At 38.8% G+C, this 9,259-nt stretch overlaps 1 protein-coding gene across 3 annotated transcripts in view; it reads right to left on the bottom strand.

The window, feature by feature from the left end:
* Nucleotides 1-3,932: 3,932 nt before the first annotated feature.
* Nucleotides 3,933-9,259, bottom strand: part of gpatch2l (G-patch domain containing 2 like) — a 37,496-nt gene continuing 32,169 nt past the window's right edge. For 2 of the 3 annotated variants that reach the window (XM_062968334.1, XM_062968335.1), the window contains one exon: nt 3,933-7,010. In XM_062968334.1, coding sequence (XP_062824404.1) covers nt 6,904-7,010 — 107 coding nt within the window. In that variant the 3' untranslated portion in view covers nt 3,933-6,903. Of the gene's footprint in view, nt 7,030-9,259 lie in introns of all 3 variants that reach the window. The other variant, XM_008121514.3, reaches the window with a different exon arrangement.

The raw sequence follows: 9,259 nt of genomic DNA, 5'->3' as shown, positions 1-9,259 counted from the left end.
GGAATATCCTTTTCTAAGAATCCAACTTTCTATAACAACCTATGAGTCCCCAGTGGTGCAGCAAGTTAAACCGATGAGCTGCTGAATTTGCTGACCGAAAGGTTGATGGTTCGAATCCAGGGAGCAGGATGAGCTCCCGCCATAAGCTCCAACTTCTGACAACCGAGCAGTTCGAAAACATGCAAATGTGAGTAGATCAATAGATAACACACTGGTGGGAAGGTATGGGCACTCCATGCAGTCATGCCGGCCACCTGATCTTGGAGGTGTCTAAGGACAATGCTGGCTCTTTGGCTTAGAAATGGAGATGAGCACCAACCCCCAGAGTCGGACACAACTGGACTTAATGTCAGGGGGAAACCTTTACCTTTACCTATAACAATCTATAGTTTTGGACACATGGTGAAAATATTTATACTTTTGCAAGCCTCCCTTATGTAGTCCAATGGTTCAGAGTAAAGATTGTATTTTGTAGTTACTGTACTTTTAAATAACATCACTGTACACTGTTTGAAATCTCCAACTTTAAGAAGCTTATAAATATTTGTAATATTTCATAGCCCCTGGATTGTCCAAATATAAAGGCTGGAATCTTATTTGTGTCATATGGAAGTGATTAGATCTGTGTCTGATGCAGACCATTCACTTTCAGTTGAAAGTTGCAGAAGTGTAGAGTAGGTTGCAGAAAGGGTGATGGCAGTGGTATTCCAACACATCTGGAGGGCATCAGGTTGGCAAAGGCTTAACCTTTCAAGCTCCAAGATAAGAGAAATTTAATCTCAAGAAGGATACCGTGAGCCAATCTTCAATTACCTATGGTAGATTAGTGCCAAGAGGCAGGACCTAAATAACCCCCGTCTTTTATAATGTCTAGGCCAGATAACATCGAGCACTCAGCTGCTTAATAGATACCATTCTGGGAAAAATGCCAGTGTTCTTCATTTTTAGAATGCACGATGCAAAGAAATCTTCAATCACACGAAGTCCCAATTCAGACGTAATGAGCCATGTGCCACCACACTCCTTTCTTCCTTACATCTTAATCCAAAAACAATGTGCTTTATCAGACTAGCTCCACATGACGTCAGAAGTGGAAAGCTGTGTCTTGAACTGATCAACTCAGCCAAACATGAAAACGCCAGTCAAGACATGATAGGAAAGAAAGGTGCATGAAGTGACACAACAGAATCATTACCATCTAAACAAGGATAATGTACACAACACACTTGCTCTAGGGTTTACCCTGTGCTCTATTCTACACAATCCCAATTTGATTCAGAGTTGTGTAAGAATAAAATTCTGAGGAAACTAGAATATCTGAATACTGAAGGCTAGAATAAAAAACAGGAGCAAGTATTCTTTCAGCCACATTAGCAACAACCAAACCATGTCAGTGCCTCAAATTCAGAACTTTGTTGGATCAAGAATGTGGTATGCAGACTATGAAAGTTTCTATCATGACTTGTTAGTCCATACCAACTAGTGTAGTGTTGAACAGCTGCATTAGAGGAGGCTCTTCAAATAATATGTCAACATGCTCATATTACATTTAAGAAAAGAAGACACCATCAAATAAAATAATTTGATGCCATGGTTAGCAGAAAATCTTTACTTAATATGCTCAGCAAGTTGCTATCGAAAGGGTAAAATAAAATTCCAGAATCAAAACACAAGCAGGTCTTACTTGCCCCAAAGGGAACTTGCAAAGGCCTTGAGAATCAAAGACTTACCAGGCATCAGATTCACCTAGAAATTATTTCTGTGAAGAGACAGGAAGCCTAGCATTGTTTCCCATGAGTAAAACTCCAGTGGAAATGCCTGCTGCATTACAGAACTCGCCAAGGGATTTCTCAATGTTCAAACATAGGAAATGTCCCAGATCAGAATGGTTGCCAGTTACTAAGTTTCCACACAATTTTAGCCATGAGTTGACCTGGTTAATCTAAGAATTTCAAAGTGGAGAAGCTTAGAATAATCTTTTCACACAAACCCCTATGGGTATGGATCACAGACATTGTGCAATAAGGATTTGTCTCTGTACTCTCCAACAGTTACTACTGCCTTTCCACATGGAAGGGTGTGTTTTTGGGGGGGGGGGGGGGGCAGGGTATGAATGAGCATGCCTTCATTTAAGTCCCCAATAGGCAATGTGAAGTCGGGAAAACCACATAGTTTACCAGCGTTGTGGGAATCCTACTGGTGCAAGCAATTACATTAACCTCATTGTCTATGAAATCAAAATATTTCTACAGCTGTGGAGATCTCCCAACTGCGATGTGCCTGTGAAAATAATACATATAAAGTAGACATTGGTGAACAAAACAGATCAGAATCACAAGGCTCAGCCATGATGCAGGGAAATCAAGAGTTCTGTTGAGGGCCTTTTGGCACTATAGTTCAATTTATATGAGAAAAGATGAAGACAAAAGAGAAAAAACAAGTGAGCAGCAACCATGGTTCAGATATAGTGTTCAAGGAAATGCTAACTCTCCCAAAATTTTCCACTTAAGAAAATTCATTTTTCAATGTGTTTTTTTTCTTCTTTCAAGACTTCACCATTCAAATGCTCCTTCCTGAGGCTTTTACTTACAAAATCTTGACACCATTTGTCAGGGTTCATGTTCGTATTTTTTGTGTGTAATTGTCTTTATTTCACATGCTGTACACTGCTTTGAGTCCCATCATGGGAGAAAAGTGGGATAAAATTAAATAAATAATGCTAAATGTCCTACAGACCCAAAACATGAAAGCTGTAAGTAACCAATGAGCATCTAGCTTTTATGCCATAAGAGGGCTTCCTCGGAGGTGGGAAATACTAAGAAGAATTCTAATAATTATCTTTTCCTTTTCTGTCTGCTTTAAAACCATATAGTGAACACTGGGTACAGCAAACCATTTCATGGGCACCAGTTCTACATATGGATTCATTCACAGGTAGGTGGTGGCTAAGGTAAATTATTCAATGGAGGCTAATGCACAAACCAGTGAGGACAAGTTGCTCAACACATGCAGTTTTGAGCAGGCTATCCATGTCAGTTGCAAAAAGCTTCTCTGAGAGTCAGTCTGATACTCAAAATTCTCTTGAAATTTTTTTTATTTGGCTCTGACAGAGTAGATCCACTGGTCACCTACTTGGTAGGGAACTAGCCAAATCAAGAGATGAAGTGACAAAAAGCAAGAAACCAAGATCTAGGTAGAGGCCTTGCAAGATCAAAGGCAAATTGGTATTTTGGGGAGTCTGTGGATAGGACATGAAGCCAACAGCTCTCTCACAGCAACTAGGATTCAATGTCTTTTGCCTATGAATCTAGAGGTCTGAAACAGCTGTTGTGACTAGTATGCATTGATTGTAGACTCACTTGGCTCCCCATCTTTAAAAGCATTCTAAATGTGAGGCCATCACAGACAATTCCATAAATTATGCACTTTGTGAAAAAGAACTTTGTTCTATCTGTCCTGACTCTTCTGCCTATTTCATTGGATGACAAAGTTCTAAAATTATACGAGTAGAAAACCTCTTTCCAATTTCTCCACTACACATTATCGTAGATGTGAAATATGGCAGAAGTTCTAATGTAGCAAGAGGTATCTGAAAAAAGTATCTACCTTTCACATATGTACCAATGCACACTGAAATATGAATCCCTATCTACAATATTTATCCATGCCCTAGTGAGAGAGTTAGATGCATGTGTTGATGAGATGGGGGCTGCTCACTTTTGTTTGCAGCTAGAATTGGCAGGCCAATGAACTGGGCTAATGAAGTATTACATAAAATATATTTACTTTTTGACACAATATAAGCAAGCAAGCTTGACAGAGTTCAGAGGGGTTTTTTGTGTGTATCATGATCATGATTTGGAGAACTGAAGAGCATAATGTCTGAGTAGAGACAGTGTGCAAGATAAAAAAAAACCTGAAGTCCACACAAGTATATCACATTTCCGTTTATATACATGGTCCTGTGGGTTCCACAATTGTGAGATCACATGTATTTTTGAATAATTTGGCAATTGTTGCAAGTGCTGTCCAAACAATGGTTGCGCCTCTATTACTTTAGTTCCGTCTATGTTGCTTACCATCCCTAGTGCCTTTTCATCCTGAGTCAGAATTTCATAAATCTGGAGTTTTCACTACGAACTTCATGTATTCCAGGCACAGAATTGTGGCTATTCTGTTAAAAGAATGTATATTCCTTTAGTCTCTGAAATTTACTTTGTGCAAGATTCACAAAGTCCAAGTTACACAAGTCTCATGCTAAATAACACCTCTGATTTGTTAGGTATAGTAATGGCAGTGCATATCAAAAAGTATTTTACATACCACTGAGATTATAAATTTAGTAAGTTTGGGCCTCTTTCTGAATACCATCAAGCAACTGAAGCAGTGGCTGCAACACTTCTGCTCACTAGTTCAGCTCGAGAGAAACATGAGGCTATGTGAATGGCAGGAGGTATGGATTCCCATCATTTCACATATCCTCATGTCTCTTTCCAATCACATCTTTCTTCAGCCATACAAGTTCACAAGATTACAGATTTTGGAACTCCGGATAAGGTATACTCAAGCTGAATTAATGATCTGCAAACACTGCAAACAAGTGAAACTAAACCCACTATCACTTTACCAAGGTCAATTATTAGAGTATTATTTGATATAAAATTAATTGCAACATTTCTTTCTACATTTATCAACTCTGTATTCTGGAAATACTTTTCTTTTCTTTTTTAAAGGAAAAGCTTAATAAAATCTTCAGGACACAGCCTACTGCTTAAAATGCAACATAAGCTGACTGGAGTGATAAAATTAGTGGTGCACTCTCACCAAAACCAACAGAGTTATAATGGTGGCTCTTTTTGAGGTCCTTAAAATCTTCACCAATCATTCAATCAAACCCCTGGCTTTTAGATACTTTATAGAGGATTAAAAACAAGTTTTCTTACCCAGACAATTTTAAGAAGCACATGAAAAGTCAACGTACAAAGATCTAAGCTGTGCTTGGAATACATAATTGGTGTTAACCATCCTGAAACAGGAATGGGATCACTAACAAAACTGTAGCAGTAAGGCATGTATGAGCTGCTCTAATAGACCCATATCATTGCATGGGTAACCATTTAAACATTATTGTATACAATTAATACAGTTTCTTATGCCCATCACATACACATATAATGTCATGAGTTAAGGCAAAGAGATCAAAGCATTATACAAGCAGATGAAACATACAAACCACTTGTCTATATCTAAGCAGCACCTATCTGTTTCCAATGACTGGATTCCAGATGCACAGAAACAAGTTGCAATTTCATACACTCTGGCCTTGTAACCGTAAAGTGCCACAAAGAGAAGTGGATCCAATCGAAGATGTAATTCTGAATACACGTCCAGGTACATATTGTGCAAATAAAATGTCAAGGGAAGCTTCAAATGAAGTAATTTGTTTTAAAAAGCATTACTAGTTGCATTAGAAACATAAAATGAGTGAACAATTGTCCAGGCTTCCAAAATATGATGCTGATGCCTAGGAACTTGGACTATTTTGCAAACCTGTTCACATATATTGAGGAATGAGGAAGAAAGAGTTGTAGGGACAAAGCACCATTCCACACAGAAGGGGGAGAGAGAACACTGAATAAAATGTATACCTTTTCTTTATACACATTACTAAGAAAGGAGATTTTATATTGTTTGAATGCAACAGTAAGTTTGGGTCATCACTGCATTTTGATGTCAATTGATGAAGTTGGCCAGAAGTGGAAAGGGGAATAGAACTGGAATGGATCCTTTGAGTTTGCTCATGATCAAGACTGTTAGTTTGTCTGGCATAAAAAGAACATGGCTCTAAAACTCTTAAAAATCCAGGTGTGCCCATAGTCTCAAGAAGGTCAAAGGTTCCCAGAGTAAGTGGATACCATCTACATAAAGTCCACCCTGAAAAGACATAATTATTTTTGAACTGTGCGAATGGCAACATAGGACCTAGGCAAATGTCTTGGCTGGATTTTTACAGCAGCTTTCAAAACAAAATAGCTATAGCTATAGTATTTCATTGTTATTTGCATTCAGGGTTATACATTGCAAAGCCTCCTGACAGGACATGTCTACTTTGCTCATGTATGTTTTCATTGGCTTTTGTAGCAGCAACAGACACTGGAAAAGATAGGCAGCTAGAAAAGAAGCCTTAGGACCAATATCGGGTTATAGCAGTAGTACAAGAGGAAAAACATGGAAGGATAAAGCTACATAAAAAACAGCCTGAAAGGGAATATATCTGCTCAAAAAGCTGACGAACAAGTAGCCTCTAGGAGTATTCCTAATAAAATAGTCAATGTACCTAGTTCATATAAAGCTTACCCTTTGCTATTCTCCCCTGGAATAAGGGATACCTACTAGCCTGTTTTCAGCAGTTACTCTTGCCAGAGAAAGCAGTTCTGCCTCTCAATATATATACTGCAATTAGAACTCCTCCTGTTAAACACAGGACTCTACAACAACAGATATGTCTGAGGAATAAAGAGGTTTACAACAAAGACAGGCATTTGCAATAGCCAATAACATTTGCACGCACACAGGCAGCAGCTGCTGGGTCTGAAAATGAGAGTGCATAACAGATACTTACTTGTACAGCAACAGCAGAAACATTATTAAGTATGGAAACCCCAGCAACAATTATACATTTTTACATAGAGTTACAGACACAAATTGTGGGGAGAGTGGAATAAAACAGATCACATGCTACCACTGGAGAGATAGTTATTGCCAGCCAAGATGTTTGATGAACCTTCTGACAGTCTGCAGTCCAACATATCAAAAGGTCCACGAGCTGTTCAGAGAAAGAGCTGCTTCCCTCTGGTGCAGTCAAGGATCATATCTGGTGGCATTTTAAAAAAAACAGCTGCCTCAGGTAGGAGCGATGGGGCTTCTCCCTGATGAATGGATTCTGCACTTCCGGTCAGTTCTGGTGCCTCTGAGAATGCGATGCTGGTGGGCCAGTGTCTGATGCATCTCTGTGGATGGATAAAGCAGCTGGAACACCACAGTAGGAAAAGAGAAATACAACATAGCCTTGTCAAAAGAGGGTACATAATTATGATTTTGCATACCAAAATGTACATCCTGCTAATGCTCCCCAGTTTTATTCCATGTTTCATTCATGTACTTTCCTCCCAGTTTATGGATCTCTGGAAAAAAACAGGGATAGCAGGATGCTTCCAAAGTACTGCTTCTTTTATCTGCTTCATTTTCAAATGATATCCAGGAAATCACCCTTTCTGCTGACAGATGCCTTTCTCCTTATCCAGTATGTTGCTGGAAGAGCTCTGTTCGGTCAACCACAGCAGAAGCACATGGACATCATTAACCAGCTCTCATTTTTACTCCCCACTGCAGAGTGCAAGAGGGGGAAAAGCCAATACTAGTTGAAATCACTGTCTATCAAACTCTAGAATGTCTAAAAATCTCAATACTAGAAAGCTCTACCAGTAAAGGTTGCTTTTCCTAATTGTGTAAGTTTGAAAAGTCATCTGACCACATTAATTTCAGTGTAGGATATTGTATGCTAATCAATCAGTAGCAGTTGCAGTCCCAGTATTTTCATTAAAACATTTCTAACTCACCCTATTACCTCTACAGATACCATGGTTACAGAAATAATTAAAACAATATAATAATGAAGACAAAAGTTCCACATATTATACTATGACAGAGTCAACCAGTTGCTAATATTTTGTACTAAATTAAAATTTGAATCCTGTGCTCATGTAAATACAATTCTGGGATCAGACACAGGGAATTGTTATTTCTTAGTTATTTCTTTCTTATACTTCATTCTATTTTGAAGTTCAAAGTTTCAAAGAATACTTATCCCGCTGCACATATATTGCAGCAAAGAAGAAATCACAGTGGTTTCCTGTGAAAAATTGTTTTTAAGCGTAGATTTCGGAACCAATCTAAGCCCTATATGTATAGTGTATGTATTGCAGGAAAATGCTTCTGCCAAAAGGGGAATCCACAATGTCAGCCCAAATTACTTAGTATCTACCTTTGCCATGTGAAAGACAAAAATAAAATAAAAACAGGGTTTCTTCAACTCAATGAAAGCACGGCTGAAAGAAATTCAACAAGTCTAGCATATAACAGTTAGCAGCCTACTTATAATTACAGCTCCTCCACTAAAAACACCAAGAACACAATGACTCCATCAATGTAAATGACACACAGTGCAATAGAAGGTAAGAAGCACTGTAAGATTATGTAGTACTTCTTACTGGCTTTCAAGGAGACGGAGGGGATAGGTATATTTCAAGCCTTCTCCAGAATCAGATTCTTTGTATTTGATTATTCATGGATATTCTGGGTCTTGACTACTTTTTTTCCAACTCTTCCTATTCAAGCTTATAGATGCAGATTTTACCCATTTATATAGCTCTCAGTCATGTGTTTCAGAAGCATATAGGAATGACTCAACAGGAAACATTCGCTTATGTTGCTTTGAATCCTGTATTGTCCTGAATCCTTTACATGATGTTAGTTAATTAAATATGTGTGAGACAATATCTCCATGGCAATAATGTATATGGAGTCATCCCAATGTCTCCAGCTATTGTAGAGACAATAGTTCACAAAGACAAGGCCTCTGCATGAGTCCAAGCACATTTGCCATAAGCGGTCAAATGGCTCGTGTGTGAGCAACAGAGCATGAACTGCTAGTAAAGAGTCAGTTCAGAGTTTTCCAAAGCAAGGGGCCATCATCTTGTACATGTACTTTTAAACATCTCATTGGGCTTCTTAAATAAGAACTCTGGATGGCTGCTTCAGTTCCAGCCACTGAATGCATACCTGTTATCATGTAAAATTCAGTCAAATTCCACAAAACTTTCTGTAAGTGGGGAGGGGAGGGGTTCACGACAGAAGAAGATTTGTTGCTGCATGTTTAAGAAAGAAGCTAAATTCATCACAATGACAGGGGAGAGTGTTGGCAGAGATTTGAGCTATTTATTCTTTTAGGAAAATCCTATAAAGAATGACATGAGGAAGCCTCTATCTGCAGTCTTGCTCATCACGTTGGTGAGGAGTCCGATAACAGATGTATGCAGGAGTGTGATTTAGTGCTGGGAGCTGGCCCCTGATGTGTATTAATACAGCGGCAAAGCGGAACGAGCCTCTCTTCATCACTCATCTCTATAAAAGAGGTGGAATCCGAGATGGCCCGATGTTAGGCAGAGCAAGCCCATTTGTTCTGCTGACTGATGGAGCC

Source organism: Anolis carolinensis, chromosome 1 (genome assembly GCF_035594765.1).
Source record: "Anolis carolinensis isolate JA03-04 chromosome 1, rAnoCar3.1.pri, whole genome shotgun sequence".
In the NCBI taxonomy this organism is placed as follows: Eukaryota; Metazoa; Chordata; class Lepidosauria; order Squamata; family Dactyloidae; genus Anolis; species Anolis carolinensis.
This window is presented reverse-complemented; position numbering and strand designations above follow the sequence as displayed.